Source organism: Leucoraja erinacea, chromosome 13 (assembly GCF_028641065.1).
Source record: "Leucoraja erinacea ecotype New England chromosome 13, Leri_hhj_1, whole genome shotgun sequence".
Classification (NCBI taxonomy): Eukaryota; Metazoa; Chordata; class Chondrichthyes; order Rajiformes; family Rajidae; genus Leucoraja; species Leucoraja erinaceus.
In genome coordinates, this window is record NC_073389.1 from 54,672,899 (window position 1) to 54,693,248 (window position 20,350).

The 20,350-nt window shown below is 52.1% G+C and overlaps 2 protein-coding genes across 2 annotated transcripts in view; one reads left to right on the forward strand and one right to left on the reverse strand.

Moving 5' to 3' along the window:
• Window positions 1–4,363: 4,363 nt before the first annotated feature.
• LOC129703082 (uncharacterized) lies at window positions 4,364–18,464 on the reverse strand. Its single transcript, XM_055645277.1, has 8 exons — window positions 18,264–18,464; window positions 17,167–17,233; window positions 12,134–12,195; window positions 11,060–11,127; window positions 7,803–8,133; window positions 7,127–7,309; window positions 5,342–5,531; window positions 4,364–4,593 (listed from the first exon to the last, which is right to left on the reverse strand). Exons 4-8 carry the CDS (start codon window positions 11,063–11,065, stop codon window positions 4,461–4,463), a joined length of 843 nt encoding a protein of 280 aa, XP_055501252.1. The 5' UTR covers window positions 11,066–11,127; window positions 12,134–12,195; window positions 17,167–17,233; window positions 18,264–18,464; the 3' UTR covers window positions 4,364–4,460.
• The window catches only part of trappc10 (trafficking protein particle complex subunit 10), a 43,578-nt gene continuing 36,964 nt past the window's right edge, over window positions 13,737–20,350 (forward strand). Inside the window, exon 1 of the mRNA XM_055644227.1 lies at window positions 13,737–13,826. Coding sequence (XP_055500202.1) covers window positions 13,769–13,826 — 58 coding nt within the window. The 5' untranslated portion in view covers window positions 13,737–13,768. The remainder of the gene's footprint in view (window positions 13,827–20,350) is intronic.

Below are 20,350 nucleotides of genomic sequence, written 5' to 3' on the forward strand. Positions count from 1 at the left end.
ACACGCGGACTTCAGGGAATACTGCACTTGTCGGGCCGTGGACCACACGCGCTGCCCGGACGATCTTGCATTTCAAAAAATAAACAAGTAAACCATTCCGCTCTCCCGGCCTGGAGTTACTGCAGCGGGCGGCTTCATCATTTGCCACTGAGAGTTAAGAGTCAGCTCTTGGGGCTAAAGGAATCAAGGGGTATGGGGTAAAGGCAGGAACGGGGTACTGATTGGGGATGATCAGCCATGATCACATTGAATGGCGGTGTTGGCTCGAAGGGCCGAATGGCCTACTCCTGAAAGCATCCAGAGAACCTGCCTCCACCGCCTTCTGAGGCAGAGAATTCCACAGATTCACAACTCTGGCTGAAAAAGTGTTTCCAAGATTTCCAAATTATTTGCCCCTTATTCTTAAACTGTGGCTCCTGGTTCTGGACTTCCCCCAACATCAGGAACATGTTTCCTGCCTCTGGCGTGTCCAATCCCTAAATAATCTTATATGTTTCAAGAAGATAACCTCTCATCCTTCTAACCTCCAGTGAATACAAGCCCAGTCGCTTCATTCTTTCAACATATGACAGTCCCGCCATCCTGGCCATTAACCTTGTAAACCTACGCTGCACTCCCTCAATAGCAAGAATGTCCTTCCTCAAATTAGGGGACCAAAACTGCACACAATACTCCAGGTGTGGTCTCACTAGGGCCCTGTACAACTGCGGAAGGACCTCTTTGCTCCTATACTCAACTCCTCTTGTTATAAAGGCCAACATGCCATTCGCTTTCTTCACTGCCAGCTGTACCTGCATGCTTACTTTTCAGTGACTGATGAACAAGGACCCCGTTGAACTTCCCCTTTTCCCAACTTGACACCATTCGGATAATAATCTGCCTTCCTGTTCTTGCCACCAAAGTGGATAATCTCATATTTATCCACATTATACTACATCTGCCATGCATCTGCCCACTCACCCAACCTGTCCAAGTCACCCCTGCATCCTCCTCACAGTTCACACTGCCACCCAGCTTTTTGTCATCCGCAAATTTGCTAATGTTACTTTTAATCCCTTCATCTAAATCATTAATGTATATTGTAAATAGCTGCGGTCCCAGCACCGAGCCTTGCGGTATCCCACTAGTCACTGCCTGCCATTCTGAAAGGGACCTGTTAATCCCTACTCTTTGTTTCCTGTCTGCCAACCAATTTTCTATCCATGTCAGCACTCTACCCCCAATACCATATGCCCTAATTTTGCCCACTAATCCCTTATGTGGGACTTTATCAAATGTTCTCTGAAAGTCCAGGTACACTACATCCACTGGCTCTCCTTGTCCATTTTCCTAGTTACATCCTCAAAAAATTCCAGAAGATTAGTCAAGCATGATTTCCCCTTCGTAAATCCATGCTAACTCCGACTGATCCTGTTACTGCTATCCAAATGTGCCGCTATTTCATCTTTTATAATTGACTCCAGCATCTTCCCCACCACCAATGTCAGGCTAATTAGTTTAGATATCCAGGACAAAAACAGGCCCTTCAGCCCCACCGAGTCCATGCCGACCATCTATCACCAGTTCTATCTAATCCCACTTTCTCACCCACTCCCTACACACTAGAGGGGCCGAACGACATACATTGTGGGAGGAAACCGAAGCACCCGGAGGAAACCCACGTGGTCACAGGGACATCGTGCAAACTCCACACAGACAGCACCCGTAGTCAGGATGGAACCCGGGTCTCTAGCACTGTGAGGCAGCGGTTTCTCTGAGCGACGGCACAAGTCGATCTAGGGGTCTCACACCTCCCCCCCCCCCCCCCCCCCATCACCTGCGCGGGAGCTATGGGGGAAGGGGGGTGGGTGTCGGAGTGTGAGACCACATCTGGAGTATTGTGTACAGTTTTGGTCTCCTAATTTGAGGAAGGACATCCTTGTGATTGAGACAGTGCAGCGTAGGTTCACGATATTGATCCCTGGGATGGCGGGACTGTCATATGGGGAAAGATTGAAAAGACTAGGCTTGTGTTCACTGGAGTTTAGAAGGATGAGGGGGAGGGCGATCTTATAGAAACATAACATTATAAAAGGACTGGACAAGCTAGATGCAGGAAAAATGTTCCCATTGTTGGGCGAGTCCAGAACCAGGGGCCACAGTCTTAGAATAAAGGGGAGGCCATTTAAGACTGAGGTGAGAAAAAAAAATTTCACCCATAGAGTTGTGAATTTGTGGAATTCCCTGCGACAGAGGGCAGTGGAGGCCAAGTCACTGGATGGATTTAAGAGAGAGTTAGATAGAGGTCTAGGGGCTAGTGGAGTCAGGGGATACGGGGAGAAGGCAGGCATGGGTTATTGATAGGGGACGATCAGCCATGATCACAATGAATGGTGGTGCTGGCTATTGTCTATGTTTCTATGCTGGGTGGGCAGGGGTTAAATTGAAAGCTGATGTGCGACACCCTCCAATGAAGGAGATTAAGGTGTGACCTGATTGAAGAGGTTAAGAGGATTAAATACACAATTAGGACAGGGGAGGAGAGTATTTCTGCAAGTGGGTCGGTCCCCAGCAGATGGGAGAGAATCAGGGTCAGGGTGAGGGGGCGGGGGTGTGGACACAAGGCACTTGGCCCCCAACTAGAGGAATAGACTGGCTGATTGCATGGTGCAGGAAGGAACTGCAGATGCTGGTTTACACTGAAGACAGACACAAAATGCTGGAGTAACTCAGCGGGACAGGCAGCATCTCTGGAGAGAAGGAATGGGTGGCGTGACTTCTCCAAGTTTGCGGATGACACAAAGCTGGGTGGCAGCGTGAGCTGCGAGGAGGATGCTATGAGGCTGCAGGGTGACTTGGACAGGTTGGGTGAGTGGGCAGAAGCATGGCAGATGTGGTTAAATGTGAGGTTATCCACTTTGGTAGCAAGAACAGGAAGGCAGATTATTAAGAAGATTCTAAAGAAGGGTCTTGACCCGAAACGTCACCCATTCCTTCTCTCCAGAGATGCTGCCTGTCCCGCTGAGTTACTCCAACATTTTGCCTGTCCCTTGCCCAGAGTAGGGGCATCGAGGACCAGAGGGCATAGGTTCAATGTGAAGGGGAAAAATAGGAATCTGAGGAGTAACTTTTCCACACAGAGGGTGGTGGGTGTATGGAACAAGCTGCCAGAGGAGGTAGTTGAGGCTGGGACTATCCCAACATTTAAGAAACAGTTAGACAGGTACATGGATAGGACAGGTTTTGGAGGGATATGGACCAAACGCGGGCAGGTGGGACTAGTGTAGCTGGGACATGATGGCCGGTGTGGGCAAGATGGGCCGAAGGGCCTGTTTCCACCTGTATGAGTTTATGAGGGGATAGTTTCGCTTAGTTTAGAGATACAGCGCGGAAACAGGCCCTTCGGCCCAACGAGTCTGCGCCGACCAGCGATCCCCGCACACTAACACTATCCTACACACACAATAGACAATTTACAATGATACCAGGCCAATTAACCTACAAATCTGCACAACTTTGGAGTGTGGGAGGACATCGGCATAGACGGCGGCTATTATCAGGATCGAACCCAGGTCTCGGGAGTTAAGGTGAGAAGGGACAAAATCTAAAGGAGATGTGCGGGCAAGTTCTTTTGCACAGAGGGGGGTGGGTGCCTGGAACGCGCTGCCAGGTGTGGTGGTAGAGGCAGATACGACAGGGGTGTTTAAGAGGCTGTTGGACAGGCACGTGGATATGGAGGGAATGGAGAGATACGGTTCACATGCAGGCAGAGGAGATTAGTTTGAATTGCCATTGAGTTTTGCACAGACATTGTGGGCCGAAGGGCCTGTTCCTGTGCTATCCCACTCTCCTCCCCCGCCCCCATCCCGTCCCCTCACATCCGTGACACATCCAATCTGCAACCAAGAATCACACAACATTGATTTTAGAGATACAGCAGGGAAACAGGCCCTTCGGCCCATCGAGTCCATGCCGACCAGCGCCTGAGCCAAGCCTGTGGTGTGAAGGGGATGATGGTCAAGGCTTCAAAAAGCTGCATTGTTCCACCCTGTCCCTCTTCCTCAGGGACTGTACCCCAGGTAGACTCACACCTGCAGGTACCCCAGGTAGACTCACACCTGCAGGAACATTACCCCAGGTAGACTCACACCTGCAGGAACATTAACCAGGTAGACTCACACCTACATTACCCCAGGTAGACTCACACCTGCAGGAACTTTACACCAGGTAGACTCACACCTGCAGGGACATTACACCAGGTAGACTCACAGCTGCAGGAACATTACCCCAGGTAGACTCACACCTGCAGGAATATTACCCCAGGTAGACTAGTCCCCCTAGTGATGACAGATGCAATGAGACAGTGAACACAGGTCGTGTTGTGTGGGTTCAGTTACAGGGTTTATTTTTTTTTGGGGGGGGGCCGGGTTCCCTGTTGTCCTGCTCCCCCCTCTCCCCTCCCCCACCCCCCGCGGGTCTGGTCAGTCGCTGTGGCTGCTGTCTGTCTCTCTGGCCGGGCTGGGGCTGCGGTCAGCCAGCAGGATGTCCAGCACTCCGGCCGACAGCAGAGTGGTCAACCCGGCCCGGAACCGCGCGTCCTTGGACTGCAGCAACCTGTGGGGGGGGGGGGGAGTGAGTACACAGAGATCACACACAAGTACCCCAACCCACACAGGCCCTTCAGCCCTGCCCCTCCCTGCTGGCCCACCAACAATGTCCCAGCTACACCAATCCCACCTGCCCGTATTTGGCCCATATCCCCCCCAACCTGTCCTGTCTGTGCACCTGTCTGAATGTCTGTTCAATGTTGCCCCCCCCCTCCCCCTGCCTCCTCCATCCCCACCATACTGACCCTCACATTGACCCTCATACAGACATAGACACACACACACACTGACATACACACACACACTCACACACACGCACACACACGCACACACACACACACACACATGCACTCACGCACACACGCACATACACACACACACACTGACATACACACACACACATACACACGCACACATACTCCACACACACACACACACACACACACAATCTCCCCCTCTCTCACCCCCTATCCCCAAGCTCTCCCCCACTGTGAGAGTCAGTGTGGGGGTCAGTGTGTGGGTGGGTCAGTGTGTGTGTGGGTCAGTGTGTGAGTGGGTCAGTGTGTGGGTCAGTGTGTGTGTGGGTCAGTGTGTGTGGGTCAGTGTGTGGGTCAGTGTGGGTCAGTGTGTGGGTCAGTGTGTGTGTGGGTCAGTGTGTGGGTCAGTGTGTGGGTCAGTGTGGGTCACAGTGTGAGGGTCAGTGTGTGTGTGGGTCAGTGTGTGGGTCAGTGTGTGGGTCAGTGTGAGGGTCTCACCGCTCGGCCTGGCTCGGGTCTTTGCTCATCTCACTCAGTGTGTCCTGGAAGAGCGGGTCACTGATGATGCCGCGGATGTCGGGGTGCTCGGCGATGGAGTTGAGCTGAGCCTCTTCCTGCGCCCCCAGACCCAGCGACTGGACAAAGCTGCGGACCGAACCCTGGCTGCCCCGCGCCTGCAGAATGTCCCCTGGGGGCGAGAGAGAGGGGGAGATAGGGGAGTGGGGGGTGAGGAGGAAGGAGAGAGGGGAGAGAGGTGGTTAGGACCCTGCATCTAACCCCCACCCTGCCCCTCCCACAGTGTGCGGCACGGAAACAGGCCCTTCGGCCCCACTGAGTCCGTGCCGACCATCGATCACCCGTTCACACTAGGTCCATGCTATCCCACTTTCCCATCCACCCCCCACACACTAGGGGGCAGTTTACAGACGGGCCGATTAACCCGCAAACCCGCACGTCTCTGGGATGTGGGAGGAAACCCACGAGGGTCACGGGGGGAACGTGCAAACTCCACACAGACAGCAGCCGAGGAGGTCAGGATCAAACCCGGGTCTGTGGTGCTGTGAGGCAGCAGCTCTACCCGCTGCGCTGCCCCAGTCCTGATCATCACCCTCTCACTGGGGGGAGTGGGTAAACCTATGATGAGCGTTTGTCGGCACTGGGTTTGTACTTGCTGGAGTTTAGAAGGATGAGGGGGTACCTCATTGAAACTTACAGAATAGTGAAAGGCCTGGATAGAGTGGATGTGGAGAGGATGTTTCCACTAGTGGGAGAGTCTAGGACTAGAGGGCACAGCCTCAGAATTAAAGGACGTTCCTTTAGGAAGGAGAGGAGGAGGAATTTCTTGAGTCAGAGGGTGGTGAATCTGTGGAATTCATTGCCACAGACGGCTGTGGAGGCCACAAGTCAGTGGATATTTTTAAGGCAGAGATAGATAGATTCTTGATCAGTACTGGTGTCAGGGGTTATGTAGAGAAGGCACGGTGGCGCAGCGGTAGAGTTGCTGCCTCACAACGCCGGAGACCCGGATACGGGTGCTGTCTGTACGGAGTTTGCACGTTCTCCCTGTGACCTGCGTGGGTTTTCTCCAGGATCTTCGGTTTCCTCCCACAATCCAAAGACGTGCGGGTTTGTAGGTTAATTGGCTAAATGTCCCTAGTGTGTGTGTAGGACAGTGTTCATGCGCGGGGATCGCTGGTCGGCGTAGACTCGGTGGGCCGAAGGGCCTGTTTCCGCGCTGTATGTCTAAATTAAACAGATCAAAAGTAAATGGGTAAGTGCTGGAGTAACTCAGTGGGTCAGGCAGCATCTGTGGAGAACATGGATAGGTGACGTTTCACAGAGTGCTGGAGTAACTCAGTGGGTCAGGCAGCATCTGTGGAGAACATGGAGAGGTGACGTTTCACAGAGTGCTGGAGTAACTCAGCGGGTGCAGCAGCATCTATGGAGCTAAGGAAATAGGCAACGTTTCGGGCCGAAACCCTTCCGGGTTTCGGCCCGAAACGTTGCCTATTTCGTTAGCTCCATAGATGCTGCTGCACCATAACTCAGCAGGTCAGGCAGCATCTGTGGAGAACATGGATAGGTGACGTTTCACAGAGTGCTGGAGTAACTCAGCGGGTCAGGCAGCATCTGTGGAGAACATGGATAGGTGACGTTTCGGGTCGAGACCCTTCTTCAGACTGGGTCTAAAGCAAATGGGGTTATGAGGGAGGGATAGATCATGGTGGCGTGGACTAGATGGGCCGAATGGCCTAATTCTCCTCCTATCCCTTGTGAACTGACCAATGATCTCCAGCAGGTCCTTGACGAAGATCATCTCCTCGTCGCTCTCCTCAAAGTGCTGCATGAAGCCCTCGGGGTCGTCCTGCAGCCAACGCATGGTCTGCGCAAAGTGGGGGTCCCGCATCTGCTGCGGCAGCCGGGGGTGTCTGCTGATGGCAGCCGTCACGTCTGGGTGGCCCCAGTCTGGAAAGCAGGAGAGACAGTGTGAGGGCGGGGGGGGGGGGGGGGGGGCAGAGAGGGGGGGGGGGGGGGGGGAGATGGGGGAGAGAGGGAGGGAGGGGGAGAGAGAGAGGGAGGGGGGGGACGGGCGGGGGAAGAGGGGCAGGAGGGAGAGGGGAGGGAGAGAGAGCAATAGAGGGGGAGAAAGAGGGGGAGGGGGAGGGGGGAGGGGAGGTTTGGGGGAGGGGGAGGGGGGTGGGAGGGTTTGATGGAGGGGGGGACGGGGGGGGAGGGGGGGGAGGGGGATGGGAGGGTTGATGGAGTGGGAGGGGGAGGGGCAGGGGTGGGGGGTGGGGAGGGGAGGGTTGATGGAGTGGGAGGGGGAGGGGGAGGGGGAGGGGGATGGGAGGGTTGATGGAGGGGGAGGGGAGAGGTTTGGGGGAGGGGGAGGGGAGGGTTGATGGAGGGGGGGGAGGGGGAAGAGTGGGTGGGAGGGGGCGGGGGAAGAGTGACGCACCCATGGTCATCATCTCGTCCAGGTGGTCACTCACTCCCTGCTGCAGTTTGAAGACGTTCTTGCATTTCAGCTTGACCTTGCTCCTCTGTTCCGTGGTGGCGTGGGTCTGGGATTGGGCCACTGGCTGGGTCCCGGCGGTGGGCGTGGGGTCACGGAGACTCTGGGGCAGCTCGGTGTCCGAGTGCGGGCGGCTGCCCCGACCCAGGGGTCTCCCGCTGACCCGTGGCTCCAGCCTCCGCAACAAGAAGCCTCGCTGAAGCCCCCCGAACGTGCGCGGACTCCCAGCGCGGCCGGTCACGGCCGGACTACCCGCTCCTTGATCCTTGGCTTCCTGCAGAACAAAGTCCACGACGTGAGGTCAGCTTCTCTCCACTGACATCATAGAAAATATAGACAATAGGTGCAGGAGGAGGCCATTCGGCCCTTCGAGCCTGCACCGCCATTCACTGTGATTATGGCTGATCATCCCCAATCAATAACCCGTGCCTGCCTTCTCCCCATATCCCCTGACTCCACTTAGGAAACCTGAACGGAAACCTCTGGAGACTTTGTGCCCCATCCAAGGTTTCCGTGCGGTTCCCGGAGGTTGCAGGTGGTTGCCGGAGGTTGCAGGTGGTTGCCGGAGGTTGCAGGTGGTTGCCGGAGGTTGCAGGTAGTGGAAGCAGGTAGGGAGACTGACAAAAACCTCCGGGAACCGCACGGAAACCTGGGGCGGGGCGCAAAGTCTCCAGAGGTTTCCTAAGTGGGACAGGGGCATTAACTCTCTCTTAAATCCTTCCAGTGACTTGGCCTCCACTGCCCTCTGTGGCAGGGAATTCCACAAATTCACAACTCTCTGGGTGAAAAAGTTTTTTCTTACCTCAGTCTTAAATGACCTCCCCTTTATTCTAAGACTGTGTGTGGCCCCTGGTTCTGGACTCGCCCAACATTGGGAACATTTTTCCTGCATCTAGTTTGTCCAGTCCTTTTATAATTTTATATGTTTCTATAAGATCCGAGGAGAAAATAGCACCACATGTCCTTGACCACCCGCCCAAACCGACGGTCAAGCAAGCTCACCAACGCCTCTCTCTCTCTCTCTCTCTCTCTCTCTCTCTCTCTCTCTACTGCCTCAGTCCCCAGCACCTCTCACCGAGTTCTACAGATGTGCCACAGAAAGCATTTTATCAGATGCATCGTACCTCGGTTTAGGAACAGCTCCATCCAAGACCCGCAAGAAATTGGTGCGAACTGCAGTAACGTGGATAAGTGTGAGGTTATCCACTTTGGTGGCAAGAACAGGAAAGTAGACTATTACCTGAATGGTGGCCGATTAGGAAAAGGGGCGATGCAACAAGACCTGGGTGTCATGGTACAGCAGTCATTGAAAGTAGGCAAACAGGTGCAGCAGGCAGTGAAGAAGGCGAATGGTATGTCAGCATTCGTAGCAAAAGGATTTGAGTATAGGAGCAGGGAGGTTCTACTGCAGCTGTACAGGGTCTTGGTGAGACTACACCTGGAGTATTGCGTACAGTTCTGGTCTCCTAATCTGAGGAAAGACATAGAGGGAGTACGGAGAAGGTTCACCAGACTGATTCCTGGGATGTCAGGACTTTCATATGAAGAAAGACTCGATAGACTCGGCTTGTACTCGCTAGAATTTAGAAGATTGAGGGGGGATCTTATAGAAACTTACAAAATTCTTAAGGGGTTGGACAGGCTAGATGCAGGAAGATTGTTCCCGATGTTGGGGAAGTCCAGAACAAGGGGGCACAGTTTAAGGATAAGGGGGAAGTCTTTTAGGACTTCGATGAGAAAAACATTTTTCACACAGAGAGTGGTGAATCTCTGGAACTCTCTGCCACAGAAGGTAGTTGAGCCACAGTTTATTGGCTATATTTAAGAGGGAGTTAGATGTGGCCCTTGTGGCTAAAGGGATCAGGGGGTATGGAGAGAAAGCAGATACTGAGTTGGATGATCAGCCATGATCATATTGAATGGCGGTGCAGGCTCGAAGGGCCGAATGGCCAACTCCTGGTGGGCCCTTTCCTTTGAAATTAAAACCACACAAGTACAAGATCAAGCCTGATCTTGTACGTGTGTATATGTGGTTGTCTTTCCATCTTTGCAAAAACACTACGCGGTAACGACTACATTTCTACAATATTCCGGTTGACATTTTTCCCCTCGAGGCCGAGAGCAACTTATCTGAACATTTTATGCTTTAATTCTCGACTTATTAATGATTAAAAGTAAGTAAGAAGTTTAAAAACATCAAAAGACTGAATTTAAAACGACCAGCTTTCGCTGATGACATCACGATGGCTGGGCTAGCAATGATCAGCTTCAGTTATGTTGGGGAAGGCTTGAGTTAGAGGCCCACGCATGCTGTGGGGGCTAAGGTTAGGGAACTTGGGGGACATTGGGGGAGCAGCCACAACGGGTCTGCGCTTGGTCTAGTAATGAATTAAAACTAAAACCAGACTATTGCAAGGCCCAGCGCTGCACTCTGTATCTTCCCCTCGGTCCACCTCATGTACTTGGGTCTGACTTGATTCTATTTACGGCTGGTATATCTGATCTTAGATTTTGTTTAGTTTTTTGTTTTAGAGATCCAGCACAGAAACTGGCCCTTCGGCCCGACTTGCCCACACCGGCCAACAATGCCCCATCTACACTCGTCCCACCTGCCCGCGTTTGTGGTCCATATGAATGAATCTCTTTATTGTCGTTGCACATGGTACAACAACATTTAAAAGTCAATCCCACCGTGCGATTCACAAGAGCAATTTTAATTATATATAAGAAAAGGTAAAAATATATACATATAAAAAAAATGACAGATAAATAACAATAGCAGCTGAGGTAGAACCATTCAGTTGAATGTGAGTGCTATTTCTTATTTTGCATTGTTAAGTTCACGTATGGCTATGGGGTAGAAGCGTCCAAGCCTGTCCTATCCATGTACCTGTCTAACTGTTTCTTAAATGTTGGGATAGTCCCAGCCTCAACTACCTCCTCCGGCAGCTCGTTCCATACACCCACCCCATTCTGTGGGAAAAAGTTACCCCACAGATTCCTATTAAATCTTTTCCCCTTCACCTTGAACCCATGTCCTCTGGTCCTCGATTCCCCTACTCTGGGCAAGAGACTCGGGATTCACTGAGTTTAGAGTCAGTGGGAGGGTGGTGGGATTGTCAGAGGCCCCTCACTCATCTCTCTCTCCCCCCCCCCCCCCCCCCCCACGCTCGGTCCAGGGCGGCAGGCAGGGCACCCACCTGCATTGTCCTCAACACCCTGGGGTGGGGCCTTTACTGTACAGTTGCCGTCAGGGGGGTCCCTCCTCCTGTAAACACAAGGCACGTGGTCAATAGACAATAGACAATAGGTGCAGGAGTAGGGTTTGTCCCTTCGAGCCAGCACCGCGTTTAATGTGATCATGGCTGATCATCCCCAATCAGTTCCCCGTTCCTGCCTTCTCCCCATATCCCCTGACTCCACTATCTTTAAGAGCCCTCCCTCGCTCTCTCTTGAAAGTATCCAGAGAACCGGCCTCCACCGCCCTCTGAGGCAGAGAATTCCACAGACTCACAACCCTCTGTGTGAAAAAGTGTTTCCTCGTCTCCGTTCTAAATGGCTTACCCCTTATTCTTAAATTGTGGCCCCTGGTTCTGACAGGACCCGGTACACAGAGCCCTGGGGCACCTGCCCCCCCCCCCCCTCACTATTCCCCTCCCCCAGCCCCTCCAGCGACACCCCCTTCGTGCTCCCACCCCACCCTACATCACCTGCAGCATCCCCTCCCCCTCCACGCACTTCACATCAAAGACCAGGTCGCCCTCAATCTAATAAAACACACTCACAGAGGCCAACGTTTGTTTAGTGTGGGGAGACCCAGCACGGAAACAGGCCCTTCGGCCCCACTGAGTCCATGCTGACCATCGATCGCCCGGTCACGTGTCACCCTTGCATCTTATGTCTCTATATCACCGTACATTTCCACCTTCCCATCAAACTCATGGTGGCGGCACGGTGGTGCAGCGGGTAGAGCTGCTGCCTCACAGCGCCAGAGACCCGGGCTCGATCCCAACCTCGGGTGCTGTCTGTGTGGAGTTTGCACGTTCTCCCCGTGACCTGCGTGGGTTTTCTCCGGGTGCTCCGGTTTCCTCCCACGCTCCAAAGACGCGCGTGTTTATAGGTAAATTGGCTTCGGTGTAAATTGTAAATTGTTCCCTGTGTGTGTGTGTGATAGTGTTAGTGTGCGGGGATCGCTGGTCGGCAAGGACTAGGTGGGCCGAAGGGCCTGTTTCCGAGCTGTATCTCTAAACTCACTGGTCACTCAAATTCCTCACCTCACACTGTCTTCCCGGTTAGTCTTGGATTGGTGGTTTCCTTCTCCTTGAGGAGATTTATCCTGGAGGTTGGAAATAAGAATAAAGTGGTTTTAATCTCCAGGCGTGAGATGGGGGGGGGGGAGCCAAGGTCATGGATGAAGGGAATGAAAATAGAGAGTGGACAGAGATCACGACAGAGGCAAGGGGAGAGAGAGAGAGAACTGTATGCTGAGAGAAGCTACACAGAATAGAGAGCAGAGAATGGGGGAGGGAGAGAGAGAGGGAGGGGGAGAGAGGGAGGGGGAGAGAGGAAGCAAGGGTAAATACTGGTGAGAGACACAAGAAATGCAGACATTTACAAGTGATGGGAGCAGAATGAGGCCATTCGGCCCCTCACGTCCACTCCGCCATTCAATCATGACTGATCTATCTTTCCCTCTCAACCCCATTCTCCTGCCTTCTCCCCATAACCGGAGACTTACTAATCAAGAATCTATCAATCTCTGCCTTAACAATACCCAGATGGTGGAACCTTGGACTAAACACCAAGTGCTGGAGGAACTCAGCGGGCCAGGCAGCGTCTGTGGAGGGAATGGACAGACGACGTTTCGGGTTGGGACCCTTCATCTGGATAAGGGATACGGGCCAAACACGGGAAAATGGGCCAACTGTGGGTCGGCATGGGCGAGTTGGGCCGAATGGCCTGTTTCTGGGTCGTCTGTGATGGTGACAATTTCATCAAATGCTGCCTGTCCCGCTGAGTTACTCCAGCATTTTGTGTCTGTCTTTGGTTGAAACCAGCGTCTGCAGTTCCTTTCTACAGGTTTTTAGGTTAATTGGCTTTGGTAAAATTGTAAACAGTCCCTCGTGGGTGGGATAGGGATATTGTACGGGGGGTCGCTGGCCGGCGTGGGCTCGATGGGCTGAAGGGCCTGTTGGCTGTATCTCCACACTAAACAAACACTAGACACTCAGCAGGTCGGGCAGCATCTAGAGAGAGAAACAGAGGCAGTGTTTCAGGTGTGGAGATGGGAGGAGGAGTCGCCGAACTGAACCGCTAACTCCACTCCTCCCTCCACGGCCACTGCCTGAGTGTTTCCAGCACCTTCAACATTTATTTGACACCAGGGGCATCTAAAGGGAGGGAGGGGGGGCCAGCATCGGGCCGATGGGTCGAAGGGCCACCACCTTTGGTCTATCCTTGTATTGTGGGATCTACGGGTGTCGGGGGTCACGGGGAGAAGGCAGGAGAATGGGGTCAGGAGGGAGAGATAGATCGGCCATGATTGAACGGTGATGTAGACGCGAGGGGCCGAATGGCCTCATTCTGCTCTAAAACAAAGGACTGGGCAGGTGGGACAGGTGCAGGCTGGGGGGGGGGGGGGGAGGTTATGGTGGGACAGGAAGTGGTGGAGGGAGAGCGGGGGCGGAAGTGGGGAGGGAGAAGCGGGGCGGAAGTGGATGGGGAGGGAGAGAGCGGGGCGGCGGAAGTGGAAGTGGGTGGGGAGGGGAGAGAGCGGGGCGGAAGTGGGTGGGGAGGGGAGAGAGCGGGGCGGAAGTGGGTGGGGAGGGGAGGGGAGGGAGCGGGGCGGAAGTGGCGACGGGGAACGGAAGCGGAACAAGCGGGGAAACAGCAGCGGGCGGTGCTGGCGGATGGAGGCCGAGGACCGGCTGCAGCTCTTCACCATGGAGAACCGGCCGCTCGCCACCTGTGAGTGACCGCGGGGCCCGGGCCTGGGGAGTCTGTATAGCCCTGGTGGCCGGGGTGGACGCGACGGGGTGGACGCGACGGTGCCGGGGTGGGCAGTGCTGCTCTGTTGCTGTGTAACACTGGGCTACAGTACCGGTGGGGACGGGTCTGTCTATATAACACCGTGCCCATCACCTACACTGTGGCACCGACCACTGATGCTGATCGGGGCTGTGTACCTCCAGCACACTTGCTGAATCCTCCCAACTGTCTCCTTCATCTTGCTAGCATTAAGGGGGAACTTGTTGTCCTGACACTGCGTTTTACTAGAATGTTGCCTGGGTTTCAACAACTAAGTTACAGAGAAAGGTTGAATAAGTTAGGGCTTTATTCTCTGGAGCGCAGAAGGTTAAGGGGGGGGGACCTGATAGAGGTTTTTAAAATGATGAGAGGGATAGACAGAGTTGACGTGGAAAAGCTTTTCCCTTTGAGAATAGGGAAGATTCAAACAAGAGGACATGACTTCAGAATTAAGGGACAGAAGTTTAGGGGTAACATGAGGGGGAACTTCTTTACTCAGAGAGTGGTAGCGGTGTGGAATGAGCTTCCAGTGGAGGTGGTGGAGGCAGGTTCATTAGTATTGTTTAAAAATAAATTGGATAGGCATATGGATGAGAAGGGAATGGAGGGTTATGGTATGAGTGCAGGCAGGTGGGACTAAGGGGAAAAAATTTGTTCGGCATGGACTTGTAGGGCCAAGATGGCCTGTTTCCGTGCTGTAATTGTTATATGTTATATGGTCTGTCTGTCTGTCTCAACATTGTTCATGGCCCAGCCCGGCCCGGCCCATCGCTGTGGTGCCGTATGTAAACTTGTGGCTGGTGGTTGCAGGTGAATTTGCCCACACAGTTGTGAGTGTACAGGGACTGAGATCGTTTCCTTTGCAGCTACCGGTGTGGACAATGAATCTATCATGGCTTACCACATCATAAGTGTTCGGAAGTGTTCTATCTATCTAGGGACTAGAGACGGAAATTAGCTACTGATTGGCTACAATCTCGCATATTTACATGCAAATATTAATTAATATGCACTGTCCCTATAAACAAAACATTATATTATTATTATTATCTCTGCTTTAAATATATCCACTGACTTGGCCTCCACAACCTTCCGTCCATTATTGATGTTATATTTATCTCTATGTGTTGTATTTACGGGTTCATTAAGCTGCAGCAAGAAAGTGTCATTGTTCAGTTGCCGGCAATTGTGAAAATTAAATACTCAGAAGTTATATGGGTAGAATTAGGCCATTCGGCCCATCCAGTGTACTCCGCGCCATTGAATCGTGACTGATCTCTGCTTCCAAATCCCATTTTCCTGTCTTCACCCCGTAACCTTTGACACACAAACTAATCAAGAATCTATCTATCTCTGCCTTAAAAATATCCACTGACTTGGCCTCCACAGCCGTCTGTGGCAATGAATTCTACAGATTCACCCACTCTGACCGAAGACATTCTGCTCATCTCCTTTCTAAAAGAGTGTCCTTTAATTCTGGGGCTGTGACCTCTGGTCCTAGACTCTCCCACTAGTGGAAACATCCTCTCCACATCCACTCCACATACGTTTCAATGAGGTTCCACCTCGACCATCTTGGCCTCCACATCCTTCAGTCCATTGAAGGTTTGATGCGTTATATTTATCTGTATGTGTTTTGCATTTTGGGCCAGTTTGGCTGTAATTGCTCTGCTGCTGGTACATGTGACGATTAAACACTCTCTACACTTGAATTTTCCCCACACAATCAAACAGGCCATTCAGCCCATCGATGCTGACCTCTCTCCCCATCTACAGGTTTCCCTCCTTGCTTTGCCTGTTTCTATGTATCTTTAAATCTGTCTCTTAAATGCTGTGATTGTATCTCATTCCACCACCTCTGTTAGCAAGGTCCAGATATCAGTTAACTCTCTACGTATTTAAAAAATACCTTCCCCTTCGATCGCCTTAAACTCTTTTCTCTCACCTTAAACAAATGCCCTCTTGTTCGGGATATCCCTAGCATGGGGAAAATGATTTGGATTATCGACCATTTCTAAGCCTTATAATTTTATATACTTCTATCATTCTAGAGAGCTAGATAGGGCTCTTAAAGATGGCGGAGTCAGGGAGAAGGCTGGAACGGGGTACTGATTGGGGACGATCAGCCGTGATCACATTGAACGGCGGTGCTGGCTCGACGGGCCGAATGGCCTACTCCTGTACCTATTGCCTATTGTCATTTGCCTCTGCTCCAGGGAAAACCAGCCCAGCCTGTCCAATACCTGGATTGCACAATTTCAGAATCTCCCCCCTCTCCCCGACTCAGTTTGAAGAAGGTCTCGACCTGAAACATCGCCTATTCCATCCAACGTTCCCAGTTGCCCCGTCCCGTTGAAATGCCCGTCTGTTGGGGGGTGGGGGGGGGGTGGGGGAGATCACGCTGTGACAGTGCTGCCTCATTTGTTACCCTCTCCGCCTGCGCTGCCCCATTTACACGACCCGGAGTCTTTGGCGACTGATGATCTGGGTTAGCTCCTCGCTGAACTCCTTTGCTCAGTTTGCCTAGACCGACCTAATCTCCCAGTTGGCAAACTCTTTAACTCCCCTTCCCATTCCCACACTGACCTTTCTGTCCTGGGTCTCCTCCACTGTCAGAGTGAGGCTAAACGCAAATTGGAGGAACAGCACCTCATATTTCGCTTGGTCAGCTTACAGCCCAGTGGTACGAATATTGATTCCTCTCTCTTCAGGTAGCCCCGCTATTCCCTCTCTCTCCATCCCTCCCCCACCCGTCACACCAGCTTCTCGTTCTCACCCAGCAAACAGCTGGTTTCCTTCATCATCGCTACTTTTTTGCATATCTCTCATTTATTGTTCCTTATCTCTCCACATAATCATCTATATCTCTCAGTCCCCTTATAGAAACATAGAAATTAGGTGCAGAAGTAGGCCATTCGGCCCTTCGAGCCTGCACTGCCATTCAATATGATCATGGCTGATCATCCAACTCAGTATCCCGTACCTGCCTTCTCTCCATACCCCCTGATCCCCTTAGCCACAAGGGCCACATCTAACTCCCTCTTAAATATAGCCAATGAACTCGCCTCAACTACCCTCTGTGGCAGAGAGTTCCAGAGATTCACCATTCTCTGTTTTAAATCTTTCCCCCTTATCGTCTAAGCTGTGACCCCTTGTCCCCTTATCCCTGACTAGTCTGAAGAAAGTTCTCGACCCGAAACATCGCCCATTCTTTCTATCCAGAGATGCTGCCTGCCCCGCTGAATTACTCCAGCATCTCGTGTTTATCCTCTCCTCTTACCTTCTTGTTTGAGTTCTGGGTGTGTTCAGGAGCAGTCCTTCATATTGTGTCTGGTTGGTGAATGGATCTTAAATTGAAATAACAGATGAGAATTGTCATGTTTACGGTGATGTGAGTTTAGCGTTAGTTGTGCTCCTGGGTTTACCAGTGTGGCACCCGGTGCTTGCTTGCATTTGGTCACTGACTGCATGCATGGTGCCTCACAGCGCCAGGGACCCAGGTTCCATCCTAACTACAGTTTGTGTTCGTGATTGCTGCCACATACACCAGTCCTTGGCGAATCAAAGAGCTGAATTATGTTCATGTCACAGGAGCAGAATTAGGCCATTCGACTTGTCAAATCTACTCTGCCATTCAATCATGGCCGATCAATCTCTCCTTCCCAACCCCAGTCTCCTGCCTTCTCCCCCATAACCCTTGGCACCTGTACTAATCAAGAATCAGAGAGTCTGATGAAAGATCTCGACCCGAAATGTCACCTATTCCTTTTCTCGAGAGATGCTGCCTGACCCATTTTGTGTCTTTCTTTGGTGTAAACCAGCATCTGCAGTTCCTTGTTTCACAAGAATCCATCAATCTCTACCTTAAAAATACCCACAGCCGCCTGTGGCCAAGAATTCCACAGATTCACCACTCTCTGACTAAAGAAATTCCTCATCTCCTTCCTAAGAGAACGTCCTTTAATCCTGAGGCTGTGACCTGTAGTCCTAGACTCTCCCACCAGTGGAAACATCCTCTCCACATCCGCACTATCCAAGTCTTTCACTATTCCGTGAGTTTCAACGTTAATGTGTTATGTTACTATGTGAGGTGTTAGCACAGTTAACGCAACAGTCTACGCAAACCAAGGATGTAGATGATGTTGTGTCAACGTGTTGTACTGACACGCGCGCACACACCCCAACACGTGGGCACATACACGCGCACACACCAACACGCGCGCACACACGCTCGCGCGCGCATCTGCACACGCCCACACGAACACACACACATTCACACGCACACACCCACACGAATACACACACGCGCATACACCCGCACACATGTACACAGGCACACATGCACACACGCATACACCCGCACGCATGTGCACCCACCTTGTGCAGTGGATGTGTGTGTGTGTGTGTGTGCTGGTGGTGAGCCTGAGTTTGCGGATGGCGGTGGGGCTGGGCTGGGCTGGTGATGTCGACGGTCTGCTCACATGGCGGGTGGGCGGGGTGGCGGCGTGTGGTGCAGTGCTGCGTGCTGGTGCCAGTGCCGCTGCAGGGTTGTGAGGAGCGCAACGCTGTGGGACTGACGGGTGGGTCACGTCTGTTGACTGCCGCTGCCGTGGTAACGGCCATCTGTGATGTCACTGGCCTGTCAGCGGGCCAGGCCTGGCCACTCTGCCCATCAAACCCATACTGGCACTTTGTTAGTTTGACCCCATTGCCTGCATTCCCCAACTATCTGCCATCATTTTAAACTCAGGTGTACGGGCAGCATGTTCTCTATCCACACGGTCTCTGTTCCACCACTCACACATATCACGGCGCATCTCTGACTTAAACCCTCTGCACATCTTTGTCCGAAGTGATAGGAGCAGAATTAGGCTATTCGGCCCATCGAGTCCACTCCGTCATTCAATCATGGCTGATCCATCTCTCCCTCCCAACACCATTCTCCTGCCTTCTCCCCATAACCCCTGACACCCGTAATGATCAAGAATCTATCTATCTCTGCCTTAAATATATCCACTGACTTGTGGCCTCCACAGACTTCAGTGTCAATGAATTCCACAGATTCACCACCCTCTGACTAAAGAAACTCCCCCTCATCTGCTCCCTAAAGGAACGTCCTTTAATTCTGAGGCTGTGCCCTCTAGTCCTAGACTCTCCCACTAGTGGACACATCCTCTCCACATCCACTCTATCCAGGCCCTTCACTATACCCCCATCCTTCACCCTCCTGTCCCTCAATATCTTTGATAAACTTTAATCTCAGTCTAGAGTTTAGAGATACAGCAGAAACAGGCCCTTCGGCCCACCGTGTCTGTGCCGACTATCGATCACCCTGCACAGTAACGCTATCCTACACACACTAGGGACAATTTACAAATTTCAGAAATCAATTAACATACAAACCTGTACATCAATTTATTTCATTGTCTCTGTACTGTACACTGACAATGACAATTAAAATTGAATCTGAATCTGAATCTGATCTTTGGGATGTGGGAGAAAACCGGAGCACCCGGAGAAAACCCACGTGGTCACGGGGAGAAGGCACAAACTCCGTACAGACAGCACCCGTAGTCAGGATGGAACCGGGGTCTCTGGCGCTGTGAGGCAGCAGCACTACCCGCCGTGCCACTTTGAGATCTATAATTGACGTTTTGCAGCAATTTCAACTTGAAGAGGAACGTTTTAAACTTCCACTAACATGTAGAAATGTGCCTTGGATTCACTGGCTCCGCTTAGATTCTTAAATCACAGAAATATTTCCCCCCTCCTCCCGCAGGTGGCACGGTGGCGCAGCGGTAGAGTTGCTGCCTCACAGCGCCAGAGTCCCGGGTTCGATCCTGGCCACGGACGGGGGCTGTCTGCGTGTGCGTAGTTTTATACAGTTTCCCTTTGACCGACTGGGCTTTCTCCCAGATATTTGGTTTCCTCCCACGCTCCAAAGGTGTACTGGTTTGTAAATTAATTGGCTTGGTGTAAAGTGTAAAATTGTTCCTAGTGTGTGTAGGATAGTGTTAGTGTGCTGAGTTACTCCAGCATTTTGTGTCCATTTGAGGTTTAGCCAACCAGCGGATCCTGCACCTATTTTCTATGTTTCTAAAAAATGCTGGAGAAACTAAGCGGGACAGGCAGCATCTACAGAGAAAAGGAGTAGGTGATGTTTCGGGTCGAGACCCTTCTTCAGACCGGGCAGTGAGAGAGGAGGTTGCTAAACTATCTTTGGAGAGAGGAGGAGAACTTCTTCCTTAGATGCACCTTGAGGAGATTTTGTAGTGGAGTGGACGAAATGTTTAAGAAGGAACTGCAGATGCTGGAAAATCGAAAGTAGACAAAAAATGCTGGAGAAACTCTCGAACCGAAACGTTGCCTATTTCCTTCGCTCCATAGATGCTGCCGCACCCGCTGAGTTTCTCCACCATTTTGTCTACCTTCGATTCTCCAGCTTCTGCAGTTCCTTCTTAAAC

Excerpts from the sequence above, each read along its gene's own strand:
- LOC129703082 (XM_055645277.1), bottom strand. Across the intron at positions 7,310-7,802 it reads GGACGAGATGATGACCATGG|ACTGGGGCCACCCAGACGTG; the intron begins GTGCGTCACTCT and ends CCTGCTTTCCAG. Across the intron at positions 4,594-5,341 it reads GACCCGAGCCAGGCCGAGCG|GTTGCTGCAGTCCAAGGACG; the intron begins GTGAGACCCTCA and ends CCCCCCCCACAG.